This window comes from Bos grunniens, chromosome 3 (assembly GCF_055505025.1).
Source record: "Bos grunniens cultivar Pamir isolate PY7600 chromosome 3, Bosgru_T2T1.0, whole genome shotgun sequence".
NCBI classification, from domain to species: Eukaryota; Metazoa; Chordata; class Mammalia; order Artiodactyla; family Bovidae; genus Bos; species Bos grunniens.
In genome coordinates, this window is record NC_141167.1 from 106,640,485 (window position 1) to 106,664,249 (window position 23,765).

At 39.3% G+C, this 23,765-nt stretch overlaps 1 protein-coding gene across 16 annotated transcripts in view; it reads right to left on the reverse strand.

Moving 5' to 3' along the window:
* Window positions 1-23,765, reverse strand: part of GON4L (gon-4 like) — a 91,265-nt gene that overhangs the window by 35,121 nt on the left and 32,379 nt on the right. For 15 of the 16 annotated variants that reach the window (XR_015161111.1, XM_086393218.1, XM_086393217.1 and 12 more), the window contains 9 exons: window positions 19,912-20,105; window positions 19,126-19,200; window positions 18,910-18,960; window positions 16,565-16,615; window positions 15,805-15,900; window positions 14,650-14,769; window positions 13,891-14,061; window positions 8,511-8,703; window positions 1,656-1,757 (listed from right to left, as the gene is read on the reverse strand). Coding sequence is in view for 15 of the 16 variants with exons in the window: in XM_086393218.1 (XP_086249344.1) it covers window positions 1,656-1,757; window positions 8,511-8,703; window positions 13,891-14,061; window positions 14,650-14,769; window positions 15,805-15,900; window positions 16,565-16,615; window positions 18,910-18,960; window positions 19,126-19,200; window positions 19,912-20,105 (1,053 nt within the window). In the remaining variant the exon portion in view is untranslated. Of the gene's footprint in view, window positions 1-1,655; window positions 1,758-6,388; window positions 6,471-8,510; window positions 8,704-13,890; window positions 14,062-14,649; window positions 14,770-15,804; window positions 15,901-16,564; window positions 16,616-18,909; window positions 18,961-19,125; window positions 19,201-19,911; window positions 20,106-23,765 lie in introns of those variants that run through there. The other variant, XM_086393232.1, reaches the window with a different exon arrangement.

Genomic DNA, 23,765 nt, shown 5'->3' on the forward strand with positions numbered 1-23,765 from the left:
GTATTTTGTCTCCCTTATGATTTTCTTAATAACATTTTCTTTTCTCTAGCTTACTTTATTATAAGAATATAGTACATAAAATACATTACATACAAAATACATGTTAATCAACTATTTACTTTATTGCTAAGCCTTCAACAGTAGGCTACTAGCAGTTAAGTTTGGGGACAGTCAAAACTTCCAGTCAGATTTCTCACTGCACACTGGTTTAGCACCCCTAGCCCCCAAGTTCTTCAAGGTCAACTGAAGAAAGTCACAGACAAACAAAAGGGGAAGGCAAATGTATTCCAGCATGAGAACTAAACTGAAATGCAATCTCCTACTTTTCTGCTTCAAGCAAATAATGTTTCATAACCACCAGCACACGACACTGTGGACCAGTCACTCCTTGACTCTTCCCCTGGTTTCTGAAACACAAGACTTTCTTGGTTTTTCTCATACTTTTCAAGACAATCCTTCAGTTTTCTCAAAATCTAAATCCTCAAGCCTTTTTTTCCTACACTTTCTCTTTGATTCTTGGTGCTTTCCTTTCAGTGCTTCTTCTAACCTTAACTATCATAAGATACCAAAACAAATGGAAGGACCTTCATAAAGAAAATGACACTCTAATCTCAAAAACAATATGAAAGATGAACTACAGCAACAAAACAGAACATTTAAAGGATTGTGCTTACATAATCTCTCTACATAAAGACCTACATTATTTAGGTACATGATAAACACTTTTGGACACTGATAAATCTTTCTTCATAACCTTGTCAAGAGCCAACATTTTACCTTCACCATATGGTGTGTATTATCCCAAGTACAGGGACTTGCACACACTCAATACAAATCAACAGTTCCTGAAACATGTTATCCATTACTGGCAAACTAGCAATGCAATAATTTTTTTTAAAAAATGACTCAAGCCAAGTTATTGTTTCCCATGCCTCCAATCTTGCTCTTTACCCACCAAAATCAATACATTAAACTGGCATTAAATCAAAATAATATTTCTAAAATCCAAATCAGTTCCTATTGATTTCCTGCTTAAAACTTTTTGACCTTTCTTGACAGATAAAAATCAAATCTAAGGTTCTCTATGAACTGAACATTGCTTAACTTCCTACCACAACTCAGATAACTAAATCAAACTACTTACTATTTTCAAAATACATGTATTGCTGTTTCATAATTTCATGGTCTGCAAAATATTCTTCTATTTACAAAACCCCTCTCTGCCCCCATTCACCAAAACCTTATTACTCCTTCTAAACTAAGGTGAATCATTTTGTGAGTCATTTCCCAAGCCATAGTATACATAGGACACTATACCCACTTTTAGGCCACCAATATATAAGCTATTATTACAGCACCTATCACTTTGTACTGTAACTGTTCCTGTCTGTATCCCCCTACTAAGCTGACATCCTACAGACAGAGGCCATGTCTTACTTTGGTACAATCGCTGCCAAATACTGAACTCAATACATGACTGTGGGATGTTGACAGGATTCCTGAATATAGATGTCAATGTAAAGAATTATAGAAATAAATAGGCAGAGGAAGCTTAAATGTCTTGAGTGGGCTGCTTCACCCTCAAAACTCTGCAAAGTAAACAAAGCTAGATGTGGAAAAGTCAAGAGCAGGACTCATAACACACACAGACTCACTGGTGATTCTTACTGCCCGGTCAGTGCGGAAATCCTCTGTGTCTGGTTCATCGAGGTCTTCCAGGAAATTATATTCCGGATCATCATCATCATCTGCTTCATCTAGGGAAAAAAAGTTTCAGACACTTATTCAACGGTAAACTCATATCTCCAAAGAATATTTAAGATGTTCAGCACCACAGGAAATCTACTCTGTGGTAGATAAATAAAAGCACATTTATTCTGAAGTTTTTAATTTATTTATTTTTTGGCCACACCATGTGGCTTGCAGGATCTTAGTTCCCTCACCAGGAATTGAACCCAGGCCCTTGGCAGTGAAGGCAGAGTCCTAACCAGTGGACCGCCAGGGAACTCCCTATTCCGAAGTTTCTAAACTACTTATTCTTCTTTTCCTCAGTGCTTCTGTATAGATCATCTCCCACAGCTGACTCATCTCATCTATTCTCCCCACTAAGCTAAGTTCCTTCCTCGCTCCAAACAAGGCTTAAATTTCTCAAAATGCAGCCAAAGTCAAAAAAATGAACATATAATTTATCTCAGTAAACCCACTTAGAGTAGTGCATCTCATTAAAATAATATTTTTCCAAAATTCTTTATACAAAGGCACTGACAGTAAAAGAAAAAAAAAAATAACCCTAATTCCCAATAATTAAGGAATGACTATAATTCAGATGCCTCAGTATAAGACAGAAGATACATGCAGAATTTAAGCATTATATACATGTTCAATATATACATGACAAAAGTACAATACTCATATAGCACTCATAAGCATGACGAAATTATATCCCTACAATAAGACTCAGAAATAACTAAAAATACACAAAAAATACTAAACATTTGTTATATACGAATACAGAAATATGGCTATTTTTCTCCCTCATAATTTTCTCTAATGTTGATGCTATCATGTTGTTTAGATTCTGTCTCACTGTTCACACACTGTTGGCAAGGCACAAGCAGGGAAGCTGGAAGAAAACTCAAGGAGTCATAGAACTGCAGACGTGTGTCTTCTCTCCAGGCTGGCACAGCGGCCGTAGCAGCAGACACGCTATATTCTCTCGTGGTTGACCCCGTCAACACACGGCCATAACCCAGCCTCAAGGGCTTTTCAGGTGGAGCTTTCATGTTTACAGAACAAAAGTGGCCCATGACCACTTGGTACATCTGACATACATGCACAGTGCTATAAATGACCTCAGCTGCCACCTAATCGTGTGACTATAAAACGTGAGGCGAGTGAGAGAGGCCGTGGGGCAAGAAAGCCTGACCGTCAGCATCTTGGCTAACCTGCTCTTTCCTTACATCCCACCCCTTCAGGGTCTCTCGCCTCACAATCCACGTGCAGTCCATCTTCCACGATACTCCCTTGGTGAGTTAGCACAGATCCTCGAACCCATGTTCTACACAGCAGTAGATGCTACAACAAACAGTTACATCCCCAGTGCAGAGCGAAACGCAACACCCGGTGTCACCTGGAACTCATGTTGCAGTCCTTGCCCTCATGGGGCTAGAAGAGCCCCCCACTGCATGTGGAGTGCCTTTATCTTCCATGGCCAGCCCACCGTCTGCCCTTGAGAGACTGCAGGAAAGCCTCGACAGGGGCAACTCCACCCCTGCAGGGCTTTTTACTAAGGACCTGCAAAACCACCCACAGGCACCAGGCCCACCCATTCAAAGAGGGATTTCTGCAGCATTCACAGCCCACCCACATGATTCCTTCCAAATGCTTTCACACTTCTAAATCTGCAAGAGAGTCAGAAGTTAGTAACACATCACAGCACACATCCTTCACAGAACCCTGTTCTAAATCTAGGACACAGCCTTCACAGTACACTGTTCTAAATCTGCAAGAGAGGACACAGCTAGATCTAAAGACAGGACACAGCCCTAACAGTATGCCTTCACCCAATCAGCCCACATTTGCATCTGTGTAACCCAAAAGCGGCCCCTGCCAGCTAGGGCCCCCTTCAGGCTCTTCACACTTTCAATGGTGCCGTGCACGCTCTCCCTCTACTTCTCTCAGTAAGGGCTCACCAAATCCTCCCACAGGAGGCAGCCCACCCCTTCGAAGAGGGGCTTTTTGTGGCGTTCACAGCTCAATCACGAATCTGTAGTTTCAGGATCACAGCTCACATCACGAGTTCATGTAACTGCTTGTATCTCTTGCTCTGGGTGCTTCTCACACCTGGTAAACTGCTGCTCCAGCTGCAGTTGCCTCCATAGCTAGTGTCTGGGAGTTCTGCATTCATCCACATGGTGTGGATGACGGCATTAATCCATTCCATCAGGGTATGTGTTTGGTTAGGCACTCCCTGCATGAGTCACCTAGCATTCTGCAACCTTTGTCTCAATGAGGGGTGAGTGGTTATACATGCCAACTGTTCTATTCTGTCCCTGGAACAAAGGATACCAAACACTCCTGTGTCCCAGACTCACAAAAGCTATGCTGCCAACGGTTCCCCTTGCTTTTGCTGAAACTGCTTACCCAAGTCAACCAACTCCACCTGAGTATATGGGCAATACGTCGTGAACTCAGTCACACTGGGGGCCCCTTGAGGATGCTCCCGCTGGGCCATAGGCTGCTCATGTTTCACTTTCTGCTGTAAATAGGGCCTTGTCAGCATCGTCCCTCATTACCTCACAGTCCGAGGCACTGGGTTCCTCCTCAAGGCCATGCATCTCTTGTTTCACCAAGAAGGCAAGGTTCCAACTTTTCTTCTTCTCTTTGCAACTGGCACACTTGCATGGCATCACAAAGGGCACTATCCATATTCGCCTTCAAGGCAGTTAGGAAAATCCACCCCACGGTGCCAGCAACAGTCCATACCACCTTGTCAGGCAAACGGGAACTCACCACCTGTAATGCCTTTTCAATGCTATCTGGTGAACTACCTGCCACTTCCCAGTCTTCCATCAGCATCCACACTGAGAAAACTGTGGCCTCCTGGTAACACATGCTATGTGTTGGAGCCTCAGGCTCCTCTACCTCGGGGGTATCCTGTCAACTATGCCAATTGTCTTGCTGTTCCTCACTGTGCACGCTATTCTCTGAACCCAGGGTAGGCAAGGCGCAAGCAGGGAAGCTAGAAGAAAACTCAAGGAGTCATAGGAACTGCAGACTGTTTTTTCTCCCCAGGCTGGCACAGCAGCCGAAGCAGCAGACACACTGTATTCACTCATGGTTGACACAGCTGACACACAGCCATAATGCAGCCTCAAGGGCTTTTTAGGGGCAGCTTTTATGTGTTTACAGAACAAAAGTGGCCCATGACCAAGAAGGTACATCATGATGCACAGTGCTTTAAGTGATCTCAGCTGTTACATAACCATATATTTACAAAACGTGGGGCGAGAGCAAGAGGCTGTGGGGCAAGAGAGCCTGACCACCACCATCTTGGCTAATTTGCTCTTTCCCTACAGACTGCTAAATAAAAATTGTGAAGGAGTCAATAAAATACAGAATTGTTATATTAAGGTGAAATTCTTCCCAAGACAACTTTAGATGAGCATCATCTAACAGAACTTTCTGCAAGGCTGGAAATGTTCTAATACATATGCATTGTGCAACAGTAATCACATGAGCCAACTGAGAACTTGAAATGCGGCTAGCGCAACTGAGGAACTAAATTAAAACAAAAACACCTTACCACCTTACAGCCATTAAACAGAAGAGGGAGATCTGTACACATTACAATAGAAAGATCTCTAAATTATAGTAAGTGAAAGAAGCAAGTTGCAGATGCAGGATAACATGTATAGTATGATGCCTTTCATGGAAAAAAAGATAAATATGTGCTTGATTAGATACACAGAAAATAGTTCGAAAGAATTAACAAAGACTGAAGAATGGAATTCTTCCTTTCCACTTTGTGCCCTTCCATAATGTTTTGATTTTTCACAACAAATGAGTATCTTTCATTAAAAATAAAAATATATACACAAACATCTTTGATTCACCATTACTGAAAAATCTGTACTGATAAGCCCCAGTCTAACCTGATAATCTTTTTAATTTTTATTGGAGTATAATTAACATACAATGCTGTGTTAGCTAACCTGATATTCTTTACTCAACATTTATTCTGTTTCCAATATATAAATCTGCATTGTTTGTATATAGTTATTTAAATGTGAAGTCTTTTTCACCCATCTATAGGTTATCTCCCCAATAAAAATGTTTTAAATCCTTGGGAATGGAATCTCTACAGTACTTTCTACGTAAGCCTCTTTAGAGCAGATTCTTTACGAATGTTGCGAATAATGTAAGTTCTGGAGAAAGCCTATATCAAATGGATACTGTACATACGTTTGGACCCCCATCTGTTTAGGTGCAAGATCTACAAAGAAGGCTTCTGCTTGTATCATACAAGTGGGCCAGCCGATATTCTCAGAGAATTCATTTGGTAAACATGCTGAAAAATCATTTGGGAAGGTTTCTTCTGAGTTCTGCTTGGCTTTTAGTACCTTGATTGTGGAACCTACCCTCTGGGTCTAATTACTTTGTTGACTGATATTAACACCCACTGTCAGCATCTACCCAGCTGACCTCAATTTGGTGTACCCACTCCATTAGTAGACCTCTTAGATCATTTTTTGCAAATGACACTCTTAATAGAAGAGCAGATGGTACTAGGAACATATGAAAATAACCACATAACACTACAAAAATAAACCAGCATATGGCTGAAGTTTGGTTCTATGATCTATATCTAGCATTATTTCCTACTTACCAGCACTCATTAAACTCAGCTGGTAGATGTGGTTTATAAATCTACCCGAGTCACTGCATTCATATTCTCTTTTTTAAGTAGATCCTACTAAGGAAACAAAACAATTGTTTTAAAGAAAAGATTTTCACCCTCCCCACTAACCATTATTCCATTTCCTCAATTGACCCTTATCATACTCTTCTATTCCTCCCATGCCAGTAGTTTCCAACCTTTAGGATACGTAAGAATTAGATCCCTAGACGATACCCATTAGAGATTCTGATTCAGTAGGTATAGGGCAAGGCCCTGGAATGGAATTTACATCTTAACACCATCCAACACAAACATCCTAACACACTCTGATTCTGATTCAAATTCTAGACACTAACTATGAGAAACACTGTCCTGCTGCTGCTGCTGCTGCCGCTAAGTCGCTTCAGTCGTGTCCGACTCTGTGTGACCCCATGGACGGCAGCCCACCAGGCTCCCCTGTCCCTAGAATTTTCCAGGCAAGAGTACTGGAGTGGGTTGGTACTGCCTTCTCCGTGAGAAGCACTGTCCAAGCTCCCAAAATCCTGACAGCCAACCCAGTCTGACCTTTCCTCCTCAATAGCCAGTATCTCAGCTCTTTCAACCAAGGTGTTAACAATTAAGGCACCAAAGCTGCTGGACTAATAAAGCCACGAGACGTAATCACTATCGATACTTTGTCTTAGCTTAGGTCTAAGGATAAAATGCAGAGCTTGCTTATGAAGTATCATATGCATTTAAAAAATGCTTTCATGCCCCCTGAGACTTCTTTGAGACATGTTCCTGGAAAACTAAACTGGGTTCTAATTCTAGCAGTATAACAAATGGATTCTGAAACACAAATAACACAATGAATTTCTGAGACTTTTATAAAATCGATAGAATTATCTTTGTCCCTGTTCATTTCTTTCTGCAGAGGTTTTTGAGCCTTGTGAGCCTTGGACTTTGAGATGGGTTGATAGAAAAAGGAAATGTCAATAAATGAACCTCAAGAAAATTATAAATCTCCCCAAAGAAAGTGACATAAGAAATCTTCATGTATGTAGATGTGGACATTTTTCCAGGGAGTGGCTGCATAGCTTTCAGCACATTCTCAAAGGGGTAAGGAATCATCTGGAAATCACTACAAACTAAGGCAATCTCTCATTTCCTCTACATTTACAGAAACACTGCACAAAATGATGTGATACCTGATTTTCACTACAGTACACTTAAAAAAAAAAATCACCAAAAACAATTTTAACAATCTTTATTTCACTGTTTTAAAGAAAGAACTTTTACTTATATTCTAAAACAAATAAGGGTTGCAGCAAGGATTCTTACACCACGTATGACTGCAGTCAAAGTTGCTTGTGTCTGATCAATTCTCCTTCCCTACTTCTGGAAACACTACCACTTCTTTTGAGTAACTGCTTATCCCAGCCATTGTTTATGAGGTGCTGCCAGTCACAGACTTCCATGCTTAAACAGTCTTCCTATCAAAGCCATGCAACACCAAGAGAGTGGGTATGTGATCAAACCAAACCACAGTTGCTCCTCTGGACTTTTAAAACTAGAGCCTGTAGAAGAGATTTCTTCTGATGTGGGAACAAAGCAAGAAGTGAATGGTATACATATGATCATATTTCCAGCCTTGTAGAAAAAAAGGTTTAAGAATCGAGTTGACTGACAAAAAGAAGTACAGGTAACAGCTGTAGAGAGAGAAAGTGGGCCTAAACTGCCTCAATTCCACTGCAGGCTTTTCTGCCCTTTCCAAAGTCTGGTTTTATTTGCCCTTCAGCAAGCTGAGAGTTAGGATTCTTTCACTTGCATCAGGAAGAATCTTAACTAACACGATAGTCTTTGAGTAAAACGATGCGCTCTCATGCAATCATATATAAAATTATATGTACATTTATGTTTCAGAGGCAGAATCTTAGCAATCAAAAGATTCCCCAAAAGACTCTTTAACAGAAAAAAGGGAGGGGGGATTTAACTACTGATTTAGAGTATACTGTTAAATACAAAATTAAATCAACTGAAAACATCCCTTTCCTTAAGATTTTAACTAATGAAAATTTTACCATAGAGACCATGGACAGAGAGGACAGTAAATGCAAACAAAAGCAGTTACCTTCATTCCCCACATCATCATTCATAAGTCCTCCCAGCCACATCTTCCAGTCCTCATCGTCTGCTGTATTGGGGTCATACATGTCTGGGGTGATGTCTGGAGCTCGGAGCTCTGCCTCTAGCTGCCCCAAGGGAACATCTTTCAGTGGCATCTTAGAGCGAGTTCGGAAAGCAATGAGACTGTCATCCATGGGCTAGACAGTAGGGAAGGAAACAAAAGTCTATCACTGGATGCCTGATGCTTTAAGCTTCTCCAAACTTCATCATATCCTGTGTGCTTCTCTTCTTAGCTTAAACCACAAGGTCTTTTCTCGAAATCATTTGGGTTTATTATTCTTTGAGAAACATTAAGGACAATGACATCAACTGTTTTTTATTTTTCCTTGTTGTTTTTTGTTGGTGGTGGTAGTACCAATCTCTTTTTTTTAAAGGTTATATTCCATTTATAGTTATTATAAAATACTGGCTATATTACCCACGTTGTACAATATATCCTTGTATCTTATAATGACATCAGTTTTAAAACCAAAATTTCAGCACCATCACCAACAAAAAAACGAACAAAAAACTTGATGTCATCCTTAAATTAAGATAAAATTTACATACCATAAAACTCACTCTTTTAAAGTGCATAACTGTGTAGGTTTTACACTTGAATGACCACCACCACTATCTAATTCTAAAACATTTTCATCACTCCCAAAAGAAACTCCATTTTTCCTAGCAGATGCCCCCCATTCTTCCCTCATCCCAGTCTCTTAATAATCACTAATCTTTCTGACTCTATGATTTGCTTATGATGGAAATTTTATATAAAAGGAATCATACAATATGCGGCCTTTTGTCTCTGACTGCTTTCACTTAGCATGTTTTCAAAGTTCATCCATCCTGTAGCATGTTATCAGTACTTCATTCTTTTTTATTGAGAAAAAAGGAAAGAGAGAATTGTGTGTTCATATTTTTCCCCACTGTTTAATTGGGTTGTCTTTTTATTGTTGAGTTATAAGAGTTCACTACCTATTACAGTATTATAATCAAAGGTCACAAAGATTCACTCTGTTTTCTTGTAATAGTTTCATCGTTTTAGCTCTTAAATTTAGGCGAGTTATCTATTTTAACTTTTGAGTGTGATTTGAGGTAAAATCAAACTTAATGCTTTCACATATGAATTTTCAGTTGTTGCAGCACCAATTGTTTTTCGTTTATTTTCTATTGTTTTTCCAAATTCTTTTCTCATTTAGGTTATTAGAGAATACCAAGCAGAGGCCCCTGCTGCTATACAGTAGGTCCCTGTTCGTCACCTGTTTTAAATACAGCAGTCTGTACATGTCAATCCCAAACTCCCAGTCCAGCCCTCGCCCCCAGTCTTCCCCCTGGTAACCATTAGTTTGTTTCTAAGACTGTGAATCTGTTTCTGTTTTGTAAGTAAGATTCAAAAGGATATACGCACCCCCATGTTCACTGCAGCACCGTTTACAACAGCCGAGACACGGAAGCAACCTACATGTCCACTGACGAATGGATAAAGATGTGGTACATATATACAAACGAATGTTATTCAGGCATTAAAAACAAGAAAAAGGGGGACTTCCCTGGTGGTCCAGTGGTTATGACTCCAGGCTTCTACTGCAGGGTGCACAGGTTCGATCCCTGGCTGGGGAACTAAGATCCCATATGCTGCACGGTGCAGCCAAAAAATTAAAAAAATAAAACATTAGAAAAAAAAGAAAGAAGTAATGGGGTCTTCCTTGGTGGTACAGTAGTTAAAAATCTGCCTTACAATGCAGGGGAATCAAGTTCTATCCCTGGTCTGGGAACTAAGATCTCAGTGGAGCAACTTAGCTCACACCCCACAACTGCTGAGCCTACATGCCACAACTAGAGAGCTCGTGTGCCACAATGAAAGATCCTGCATGACGCAACAAAGATGCTATATCCTACAACTGAGACCCGATGCAGCCAAATAAATATATATATATATTTTAAAAGATACTCAGAGTATATTTTTAAAAAGAATGAAGTAATGCCATTTGCAACAACATGGATGGACATACTAAGTAAATCAAGTCAGGTAGAGAAAGACAAGTAACATATAATATTACTCATGTGGAATCTTAAAAAAAAAAGACACAAATGAATTTATTTCCAGTTACTGGAGCACCATTTGTTGAAAGACTATTCTTTCCCCATTAATTGGTCTTGGCACACTTGTTAAAGATTAAAAAGTTCAAAGTGAAGTCGCTTAGTCGTGTCCACCTCTTTGCAACCCCATGGACTGTAGCCCACCAGGCTCCTCTGCCCATGGGATTTTCCAAGCTTGAATACTGGAGTGGGTTGCCATTTCCTTCTTCCTGACCCAGGGGATCTTCCTGACCCAGGGATCGAACCCAGGTCTTCCGCAGTGCAGGCAGACTCTACTGTTTGAGCCACCATGGAAGTCCTAAAAGATTAACTGACCACAAATTAATAGGGTTTTTTTGGTTTTTTTTTTTTTTTTTTCCTTTATTTTTGTCTGCACTGGGTCTTCACTGCTGTACAAGGGCTTTCTCTAGCTGCAGTAATCAGGGGCTACTCTCCAGTTGTGGTACGTGGGCTTCTCATTGTGATGGCTTCTCTTTTTGTGGAGGACAGGCTGGAAGGCATGAGGGCTTCAGTAGTTGCAGCAAGCAGACTCTAGAGCATGCGGGCTTTAGGAGCTATGGCGCAGGGGCTGAGCTGCCCTGCAGTGTACGGAATCTTCCCAGACCAGGGACTGAACCTGTGTTCCCTGCAATGGCAGGTGCACTCTTAACCGACTACCAGGGAAGTCCTAAGAGTTAATTGTTATACTCTCAATTCTGTTCCACTGGTCTATGTCTATTCTTATGCCAGGACAAGACTGTCTTGATTACAGTAACTTTGCAATAAGTTTTGAAATCACTAAGTACAGACTTCCATCTATTTTCTTTTTCAAGACTGTTTTGGCTATTCTGGGTCCCTTACATTTCCATGTGAATTTTAGGATTAGCTTGTCAATTTCTGCAAAATAAGCAGCTCGCATTTGGAAAGGGGTTGTATTGAATTTGTAGATCTATTTAGGAAGTTCTCCCTAGACTACTACAATAACATCCCAACAGATTTCTGTTTCCTCTCTTGCTCTCCTATAGCTCATTTCCCACAGCTTAGCCAAAGGGACATTTTTAACATTAAATCAGAAAATATCACAAAAAAGCTTTTTTAAATGTTCCCAGATCTTTTAGATGCCTGCTGCTGCTGCTAAGTCGCTTCAGTCGTGTCCGACTCTGTGCGACCCCATAGACAGCGGCCCACGAGGCTCCCCCGTCCCTGGGATTCTCCAGGCAAGAACACTGGAGTGGGTTGCCATTTCCTTCTCCAATGCATGAAAGGGAAAAGTGAAAGTGAAGTCGCTCAGTCGTGTCCGACTCTTCGCGACCCCATGGTCTGCAGCCTACCAGGCTCCTCCGTCCATGGGATTCTCCAGGCAAAATTTAGATGCCTGCCTCCTGCTTATTCAGATCTCAGTTCAAATGCACCCTCAAGGACTTTTCTAATCATCCTATGTACAGCACTATAATAGGCACTACCTTATTTCCTTGCTTTTATTTAGTTCATTTCTTACCCATCTCTGAAATAATTTATGCATTTATGGTTTATCTCTCTCCAACAGACAATAAGGTAGAAGAGGAAAGACCTTTTCTGTCTCATACACGGTTATTCCCCACCTTCAGTCATTCAGTATGTGTATGAATAAATGATTACATAAGAACTATTATATCCCAACACAATTACTCATTCACTCCAAAGTAGGGTGATCAAATTAAGTGACCCCTGGGACTCCCTGGCAGTCCAGTGATTATAAAACTCTGCACTTTCACTGCAGGGGGCACAGGTTTAACCACTGGTTGGGGAACTAAGATCCTGCATGCCACTCAACTCAGCCAAAAAAATTTTAATTTTTAATAAAAATTTAAAAAATTAAATGGTCCTTTCAGAGCTGTTTTATTCAATATTCTGTTTTTAAATTTTAAGACAGACATATTTTTCATTGACTGGTAAGACTACTGGGGAAAACCTAAATATTAAAAAGAACTACCTAGGTCACCTGAAGCTATCACAACATTATTACCTGGCTATACTCCAATATAAAATAGTTTTATAAATAAAATTTATGCTTAAACTTATCAAAAATAGAACTAGCTAATGATGGGATTTAGAAAGTCATCATTTGACAATAACCATAGTAATGATTGTTTCAATCAAGAATAAGCAATGGATGCTAAAATAAGTGGGTGAAAAGATGTTTTACCTCAAAAAAAAAGATACATATTAATTGATTTTAAAATGGAAAAATAACATTTTTACAGCAAGGAGAAAAAAAGCAGACACCACCTTAACCATATGATCAACTTTAACATGACAGAAGTCACGTGCCTCCCGAAATGCTGCACTGAAAAGGACACATCGCTTTCGGGATATCTGTGCCAAAAGTAAATCACCTGAATAAAACTATGAGAAACTATTAGAAAAGTCAAAATAGAGGAATAGTCTGTTAAATAATTGCTTCATAAGGTTCAAAAATGTCAAGGTTATGAAAGACAAAAAAAGATTGAGAAACTGTTCCCAATTAAAAGTGTGTAAGAGACAGGACAACTAAATACAACATGGAATCCTAAACTAGATCCTCGACCACAAAGAAATTGTTCTTCCTTGGGTTTATACAAAAGACTATTGGGACAATTGGTAAAATCCAAATAAGGACTTTAATAGATTTTATATATAATATTATACATCCTTATTGTCATAATCAAATGTCCTCATTTTTAGGAAATATACACTAAGGTATTTAGGGGTAAAGGAGCATCATGATTGCAGCACACTCCAAAGTGACTCAGGAAAAAAAAAAATGTGTACAAAGAGAAAGAAGGAGAAGAGGTTAAAGCAACTGTGGTAAAGTTTAATTTTGAGGAATCTGGCTGAAGGCTGTTTCTATGTTCCACATTTAAAAATTCTCTCTGCGGGACTTCTTTGGTCGTCTAGTGGCTAGGACTCCACAGTCCAATGCCGGAGGCCAGGTTCAATCCCTGGTCAGGGACTAGACCCCACATGCCACAGCTAAGAGTTCGAACGCGGCATCTAAAGAGTCCACACAGTGCAAACAGATAAATGATTTTTTTTTAAAAATGCTGTCACATACCTTTATTCCTTCCTTCGGAAATGCCATTCTCACAATAAAATACTACAAACCAAATAGTACCAAAGACCTACAATTTCATGACACAAACTTATTATATCAGAATGTAGTATCTTCCGTTCTCCCTTCCCAATTTGAGCAACAACAAATTACTCCATTCGCTTTCTCAGCAATTTAGAGTTACATTCACCTGGAAAGAATCCATGCAGACCGGACTGGAAGCCAGCTCCTCATCTACTGCGTGCAACTTCTCCATGAAGGTACTATCCCTGGTCTGTTTGGGCTTTGGTGGGGGCGGGGGCCCCATGGGCACTACCTCAGCACTGATGTGCCTGATGGCAGGTGTGGTCACTTTCTCAGCCTAATTAAAAGAGGCAACTATGTTAGAAAATGAAAGAGGGGAGGGGAGGAAAAGTGGGAGGAAAAAAAGAAGCAGGAAGAGACAAGCACATCTTTCACATGCTAGCAATTTTTCTCTTCCCAGCCAGATAGAGGTTAAAAGAAAAAAACAAAGACATTGCCAAGTACATTAATCTAATAGGTTTCATCCTATTTCCAATGAAGCCAACAGGATGCTACTCAGGTTACTGAAGATGGGAAATAAAATGGCTTTAGAATATTAGAAAACACATACAAAAAAGAGAAGGGTAGAAGAATAGAAACCCTGCCAGTCACTCATATTTGAACCCTTAACAAAAACTCAAAAATCTTTCTCCCTGTCACTGAGTTCCAGTTTTCTCTTAACCCTTCACTGACTTAAAGGACGTGGAAATTCAGTTATAACTAGTCACAAATACAAGGAAGATAATGGCATGGTTACTGATCTTGAATCATGTTTGGCAACAGGTGACAGCTCAGAATCACCATGGGGAAACTATCTATTTATACAGTTAAATAATCTACTTATACAGTATTTCTAAGTTATCTTATTAGCATGGTATGGATTTACCTCTGATAATATGCCACTCTCCTCATCTGTTTCAGTCATCTCAGAAGACTGCCTCAATCGGGATTTCTTTGCCCCACGTGGAGATGAAGCGGTGCTTTCCACATCACTTTCCAATAAACTCTACAAAACAAATCCAGTTCACTTTCATATTTATGCCCCCACCTCATTCTACTGAGTCTGAAGTATCTTAATAGAATGAATCATAAAATATCAATCACTGAATTAGTCAGAGTAAAAGAATAAAATTTAAATAGAAGCTTAATTTTCTGAAGTAGGAACAGGGATCTGATCACCATATACTCATCAGTGTCATAACCTCTGCAAAACTGTAAGGCACTGATTTAAAATCCTTTAATAAACAAGTCAAAGAACACATTAAAAAACAGACTTGTTACATAGCTATAATGAAAATGAAAAAACTACAGCCACAAGCAAACATAAAATCTCAAATGACTTGTGTTGAACCAAATTTTAAAAAGGCCACACAGAAGAATATATACACTAATGGTTCCATTTACATAAGTTTCAGAAACAATAAAAAACTGAACATAGTGTGTAGAGCTGTATATTTAGGTGATATAACCATAAAGATAAGCAAGGAAATTAAGTGAAAGTCACTCAGTCGTGTCCGACTCTTTGCGACCCCATGGGCTGTATAGTCCATGGAATTCTCCAGGCCAGAATACTGGAGTGGGTAGTCTTTCCCTTCTTCAGGGGATCTTCCCAACCCAGGGATCGAACCCAGGTCAAGCAAGGAAGTAACTACCAAAAAGTCAAGATAGTGGTTATCTGTAGGGGAAGAGAAGTGATTGTGATAAGAGGTGTCTGGCAACATTACATTTAATGACTTTAAGGAAGTTTAATGAGGATTAGCTTTATAGTTATTCAAGCTGTATAGTTTTTGTTTTATCCTATGCACACTTCTACACATTATATGTGTATTATATTTCATAATACAAGACACGCAAAAAATCAAGGGAACATGAAAAGGAGTCAGTCTTAGATTTATGTAAAGAAAAGAGTTGAAAAAAAGTACTGTGTTTCAACCCTCTGTATAGAACAAGTGATATTACTCAGGAAGCAAAGTACAGTCTGCCTTGTGGAACCAAAAATTTTCTATATTACCAACTAACACTCACACAGGTAGCCACTGACCTCTTCAGCAGTCTCATCTTCTTCTTCATCATCTGGCTGGTACTCTTCATCTGAGGAATCATCATCTTCAAGGTGGATATCCACAAACTGAGGAGGCTGCATTAAGTATAATTATAGAAATAAATAAAATAAATTGATTAGAAAATATGAATCATATGTACTTGGAAATTAAAGGGAAGAAAGCAGAGCAGGTAAAAAGAAATCCTAAGAGCATAAGCAGCTAAAGCAAGCAATAAGAGTCAAGAGTTAAAAAAAATTTCTAGGAGCTTCCCTTGTGGCTCAGTGGTAAAGAAACCCCTGCCAATGCAGGAGACACAGATTCAATCTCTGATCCAGGAAGATCCCACACCCTGCAGCACAACGCAGCCTGTGCGCCACAGCTGTTGAGCCTGAGCTCTAGAACCTGGGCTCCTCAACGAGAGAAGCCACTGCGATGAGAAGCCTGCACACCACAACTGGAGAGTAGCCCTCACTCTCCACAACTAGAGCAAAGCCCTCGCAGCAAAGAACCAGCACAGCCAAAAATAAAATAATAAATAAATAAATTTTAAAAAACAATTTTTAATTTAGCATGAGAGTCAAACCTAAGAGTAATAGAATGGAAAAAACCAAAGCTGAAATTTAACTAAATATATAGGTCCAAAAAAAGTTAACAAATAAAAGGGTTTTGAGACTAATGAAGTCTTTCTTAAGAAGAATAGAATTACCTCTTCCAAATTTACCTTCTTGAGAAGAATAGAATTACCTCTTCCAAATTTACCTTAATTTCATTGGCCTTCTTAATTGGTGAAATATTCCATGTTGGAATTACCTACCAACAAAGAATATAAATAGGTAAGTTCTCTTAACTAAAATGGACCGTTTTTCATTTTTACTTCTCTACCATCACAAGGAGCCATGGGACTAACATGTAACCACAGTGATGTAGGGGTACTGATCTACACTCTCAAACATTCATCAGAGCTTGGCAGAAGAAAAGGAGAGACAAATCTTTTCCCACCATTAGCATTTCTGCCTTAAACCTAATAATAATCTGTACTACCCATAAATGAACAAAGTGTCTGTCTTGCCTACTTTATATTACAGCTTGGGTTCACATAGAATAATAAATGTGAAAACTATTTGTAAACAACCACAGTACACAAATCTATGATATTATAGGCAATAGCAGCCTTTGTATCAATTAATAATCAATCACATAAATTGTAATTTTTTTTAATCAATTACATAAAGCTACCGTAAGTATGCCTCCAAAAAACCAGCTGTGGAAAGTTCTCAGGGAAGGATTTAGGGGTGAAGTATCAATTTGTACACAACTTTTCAAAATAGTACAGGAAAAAAATTAGGTATATATACACATAAAGCAAATATGGCAAAATTTTACAACTGTTAAGTCTAGATGGAATCTAGATTCACTCTAAAATTCTTTCAACTTTTTCTTAATTTTTAAAGAATAGAGTTGGTAGAGGTGAAAGTTTTTTAAAGAATCCTTTAAAATCTCTTTTATACTTCTGACAAAATGCCATTAGAGTGTGTAATTGGAGTATATAATTTCTTGACCATCTAATGGTGACCCAAACAAAATCATCATGAACAAACTCCAGTAGGTCATTAGGTTTTGTCTCTACAAGAATCCTTAGTTCCTCCATATCTTCTCAGCCCTGCTATGTTGTAGCTATTCATCTAGCTCTGTGTAGCCAGGCCTAATATAGGGTAAAGGAAGTAATGTGATTCAGGTCCATAGTTCGTCTCATGTTTGTTTTTAAACCAACAGATTTCCCTACTGCCAAATCCATCAGGAAGGAGTCAGTCTATTAAGCATTAAAAAGCAAGAGAGACGGACTTTAAACCTTGCTCCCCATATAAACTACAGTCTTGGGATGTCCACCTTCAATGCAATTATATACATGGTTGGTAAACATAATCTAGAGCCTGGTTTGGATCTCCTTGGGTTTTTTTCCCCCAAGTCAAATATGGAATTAATGTTAATTAGATTCTATGTCAGGCAGACTTCATGTAACTTCTGTATCACTGATGGCTGCTTTCATCATGGCTACCACATGTTCATTTGTAATTACTTTCCCGAAGATGAAATTTCACTTTATGCAGAGTTAGTCAATTAGACAGATATGATGTGATTGTCAAAAAAAAGCCAATGCATGGGACTTCCCTTTGTGGTCCAGTGGTTAAGAACCCACCTTCCAATGCAGAGGCCTCAGGTTCGATCCCTGGTTAGGGAACTAAGATCCTATGTGCTGTGCAACTTGGCCAAAAAAAAATTCTTTTTTAATTTGGGGGACATTTAGCAAGAAAAGAATGTTATGAGAAGATACACTAGTATTCTTCAACTAGGGAAAGGTCATATGAAAGAGGAACAGGTATTTCCTCGACAGGGCTGCAAGGAACAGAATCAGACAAACAGACAAAAACTATAATATGTATTTTGGGTCCAGGAGGCAAATCTTCCTTACTATCAGAGATAGAATGGACTCCCTCAGGACTATCTCCTGCCTTGTCACAAAAGGTCAGCACAAGCTGGACATGTGCTTGTTAAGCAGAAGAAAACATAGTCCCCAGCATCAAAGAGCTTGCTGTACTATATCAGAGTGCTTCAAAAGTCTTCAAGTGGCTCTCATACCTTAGTATTCAACAATGCATATTCCCAGGCCCTACCCATGGGTCCCAATTCCTCAGTCTGAGGTGAGCCCCAAAATACATATTTTTCATTAAACACTCGTGAGGGACCCATACTAGAGTGATCGTGATAAAACTGTTCCCTGAAACACAATTTGAAATATACTACCTTAATCACTTTGCCACATATCTGACAACACGAATAGAAAAACTGTCCTCTTCATTGCTTTCAAACATTCCAAAAGTTATCTACCTAGCACTTCCAAAAAAGCAACTAAAATAAAAATAAACTATGACAATAATTTCATATATTCCATCTCCACATGTCTATTTGCCTTTACAACTATTTCTTTAAGAGGAAAACCTAGATCATAATAAATCTTTCCTACAGTTTTTTGCCCTACAAATAACCTGGAATTAGATAATATTAACAAAGCTAAATATACAACAAAGAAAAAACAGAACACCCACCACTCCTTTTTCCACCACTTCCTTCAGTTTAGAGCGTGTCATTTTGGGCTCCTAAGAAGGAAAATGAGAAGAAAATAGTCAATGAAAATCAAGGAGTGACTGAGTTTGTCCCTAACTGTTACATTATTTACAAACTTCCAAATGACCTCCTTCCTATACTTCGCCAGTTTACAGACAGCTCTGCCTCATGACACTAGAAGAACAAGAACTACTCACAAACATTGGCATATCTTCCGTCTCACTGATGGCTGCTTTCATCATAGCTACCACATGTTCATTTGTGATTACTTCCTGGGGAAAGAGGAAATTTCACTTTATGAAACAAAGATATATTATCTAGATAATACTCATCTCTATGTAACTCTGCTAGATATATGTAGAGGATAAGTGAGAGCTAGATACTCAAATGGCTTCAGATTAGGGTAAAGCAAGGCAACTGAAAGCAAAGAAGCAAGTTTTGGAGAGAAGCACACAGCTTCCAACAATGTAGTAAGCAAATGGATCAACCTCATTAGCTGATACTAACAGGAATGGCGCACATAAAAAAAAAAATTCTCCAGTTAACTATCTGCTTAAGAGAAACAGTAATAAACAACAGCAGTCTTATAAACAGTTGTACTTGCACATAGCAAAGAAGATAATTTGCTTATGTGCAAAGTACTGTAAACTGTTAACTGGGCATCTTTTCAGACATATCCACCCACAAGAGTAAATCCACCTTGAACATTATCATCTCCCATTATCTTCGAATCTGCTAAACAAGAAATAATCAAATCAGGGGAGGGAAGCTGAGGAACATTTCATCCTCCCAATTAAGTTCTTCCACGCGTGTTCACATTTCAAACCTGTGCAAATGCAAAGAGAAAGCTACCTTGAAATGTAGAATATTTTACCACCAGGAACTCATAAAATTAGTAATTCACATACCAAGACTGCAAAGTTCCCTTTGCTTCCTGTGAAAGAGCTGCACTCCCATTACACAACTGCCCCAGCCGCACTCACATGGAGGATGTTTCGCACGTTGACTGCGGTCAGGTTGTGCTGCTTGGCGCCGTCCTCTAAGGTGCGGTCAAGCATGTCATCCAGCTTCAGGTCACAAGACAAAGTCCTTTCTTCTTGATCCCTGCCATCTCTTTTCCTCTTGGTACCCTTTTTCTTTTTTCGCCTTTTCTCATTTTCTTCACTGTCATGCTCTTCTGCAAATAAACCAAGAACATCACCTGAATACCAAAGCCACTGCTCCCAGAACACAACCCAAAAAGTCAACAGTGAAAGAAAAACCACCTGCCGGCTGTCTGGTCCTGGAATCAAAGAAGGCTGTGATGGAACAGTGGTGAGAGTGCCAGATGTGGTAAGAACACAGGAGCAACACCCAACATTCACTGAATACTCCTAGTAGGCCAGGCATTCTTCTACACACTTTATACACATTACTTCACTGATTCCTCATGACAGCCTTATGAGGTAGGGATTGCTTTTTTCCCCACTGTACAGAGGAAGAAAGTGAGACAGAAAGATTAAGAAACTTTCCCAAGAGCTAATAATGACAAAGCCACATTCTGAGGCCAAGCACTTCAGTTCTACAACTGTCTTAATTATTACTCTATACTGCCCAGATAATATACATCAGACGTCCAGAGCTTATGTCTCAGACCTACAATTTAACTGGGTTACCTTGGCAACAGATTCTTAATTTTTTTCTTTTGTAAAATACAGGTATCTTCCCACCAGTGATGCCATGCGGATTAAGTGAAATAATATCTATCAAAGTGCCTTATAACCCATGAAATATTATATAAATATAATTTACCATTATTATTATTATTATATTACTGAGTTTAGAAAAGAGAAAGACAAGGAGCAAACCAATAAAAACATCCACTCTGAATCATATTAAAAAGGGTGGAGAGGATGAAGTACCTCTGTTTGACAAGAAAGGAGCACATATATAACCAGATAAAAGGAAAAGCTTCCTGATTATTCAGCTCAGTTACTCAGTCTTGCACAACTCTTTGTGACCCCATGGACTTCCATGGACAGGCCAGGCTTCCCTGTCCATCACCAACTCCGGGAGCTTGCTGAAACTCATGTCCATCAAGTCGGTGATGCCATCCAACCATCTTATCCTCTGTCATCCCCTTCTCCTCCTGCCTTCAATCTTTCCCAGCATCAAGGTCTTTTCCAATTAGTCAGTTCTTTGCATCAGGTGGCCAAAGTATTGGAGTTTCAGCTTCAGCATCAGTCCTTCCAATGAATATTCAAGACTGACTTTCTTCAGGGCTGACTGGGGTTTGATCTTCTTGCAGTCCAAGGGACTCTCAAGAGTCTTCTTCAACACCACCATTCGAAAGCATTAATTCTTCGGCGCTCAGCTTTCTTCATGGTCCAACTCTAACATCCATACATGACCACTGGAAAAACTATAGCTTTGACTAGATGGACCTTTGTTGGCAAAGTAATGTCTCTGCTTTTTATTATGCTGTCTAGGTTGGTCGTAGCTTTTCTTCCAAGGAGAAAGCGTCTTTTAATTTCATGGCTGCAGTCACCATTTGTGGTGATTTTAGAGCCCAAGAAAATAAAGCCTGTCACTGTTTCTATTGTTTCCCCAACTATTTGCCATGATGAAGTGATGGGGCCAGATGCCACGATCTTCATTTTTTGAATGTTGAGTTTTAAGCCAACTTTTTCACTCTCCTTTTACTTTCATCAAGAGGCTCTTTAGTCCTTCTTTGCTTTCTGCTATAAGGGTGTGTCATCTGCATATTTGAGGTTACTGATATTTCTCCCAGCAATCTTGATTCCAGCTTGTGCTTCACCCAGCCCAGCATTTCACATGATGTACTCTGAATAGAAGTTAAACAAGCAGGGTGACAATATTTAGTCCTGACGTACTCCTTCCCCCATTTGGAACCAGTCCGTTGTTCTGTGTCCAGTTCAAACTGTTGCTTCTTGACCTGCATACAAATTTCTCAGGAGGCAGGTAAAATAGTCTGGTATTCCCATCTCTTTAAGAATTTTCCAGTTTGTTGTTATCCATACAGTCAAAGGCTTTGGTGTAGTCAATAAAGCAGAAGTAGATGTTTTTCTAGAACTCTCTTGCTTTTTTACGATACAACGGATGTTGGCAATTTGATCTCTGGTTCCTCTGCCTTTTCCAAATCCAGCCTGAACATCTGGAAGTTGTTGGTTCACAATACTGTTGAAGACTGGCTTGGAGAATTCTCGCAAATCTTGAGGTAGACTATCACACAATACCAAAATGAGGGCCTCATCTCTCTGAAACTTTTTGGTCTGCTACCAAATGAAAACAAGGGATTAGAGAAAATTAACATCAAGACAATCTTCTTGGTTTAAAAAGGCTTTACGACCTGCAAGCTGCACTCTGGCAATATTTATTCTGTGAAAATTAGTAACTTCAAACAACTGCTTTTTCACTTATGAATATATATGAAGAACTTGATAAGTGCTCATAACTTTCAACTTTCAATTCTTAAAGGAAATAACTCCGTATGTAATTACTGAGCAAACTCTGGGAGATGGTGAAGGACAGGGAAGCCTGGCATGCTGCAGTCCCTGGGGTCACAAAGAGTTGGACACAACTGAGCAACTGAACAACAACACATGTAAAGACTAAACAAGGTATTTATCTCAACACCAATTACTTATGCAAAAACATGGAAAACACCCAAATATCAACTGAAGAAAAGCACACAACCTGAAAAGTTGCAAGTTATGTTTATTATCCTTACTGAGGACTACAGCCTTGAAGACAGCCTCTCAGATGGTTCTGAGGAGCTGCACCATAGAGGTAAAGGAGAACCCAGGATACACAAAAGTTTTTGCTGAAAAAACAGATATGTAGTTGAACATCAAAAGATTACTGCTAACTGCAAAAAATGACATCTCAAGTTAATGACTTTACTGCTTTTCTATGTAAAGGAAGATGCAAGAGTTGTGGGTTCACTGGAGTTATTAGCTATGCATCTTTACTATCGAGGGCCAGTATCCTTTTTTCTCTTAACTGAATTCTCCTCAGGGCACACCCTTGGGGTGAGGAGGGTGCTGCAGCTACAGTGGCTTGTGGGTTGGCAGTAAGCAACATTCATTCTTTTTTTTTTTCATTCATTCTTACTGAAAAGGCAGGTACCACTTTTTGTGTGCACAGGCAATATGAAAAAAGAATGGTTAAGTGAAGTGGTACACCCATATACTGGACTGTAACTGAGTCATTAAAAATACCACCTGTCGAATGGACAGAATGGACTTCATGCATGCATGCATGCCACCCACCTACCCCTCATCTTTCAAGAGGCTTTTGTTGCTGCCTTGGCATGAAGGTCAGTTAGAACATCTCCCAAACACTAGGTTCAGTCCCTTTTATGTGAGCCTGGGGGGTGGGGTGGAGTGGACAACAAGTTAAAAATGACTACAAAGAATTTTTAATAATATAGAAAAAAACTGATAATGACTTTTAAAAAACAAAAGGTAGAATTCAAACATACACAACTTACATTTGTGTAACAAACTAAAGTGGACTATCCTGAGGTACATCCCAACACAGTGATAGATGCAAAAGAAATATAAAACTCTAGAGTACATCAGAAGTGATAAAGTGATAAAGCTCTTTACTGACGGTCATTTGAGAAAGCAGCAAAAGGGGAATCATGTAGCATAATACACAACAAAACTTTCTAAAACCTTTGTATTCATATCTTTTCCCAAAGTCTTTCTTCTCACCGCATTTACCTCTTTTCTCCATAAACTCCAAAGCTCCTCTCTCTCACCACTCTTAAATCTCATCTTTGTTCTTCCCTTCCCTCTGGGATCCTTTCTCATGCAGACCAATCTAGCCAGTT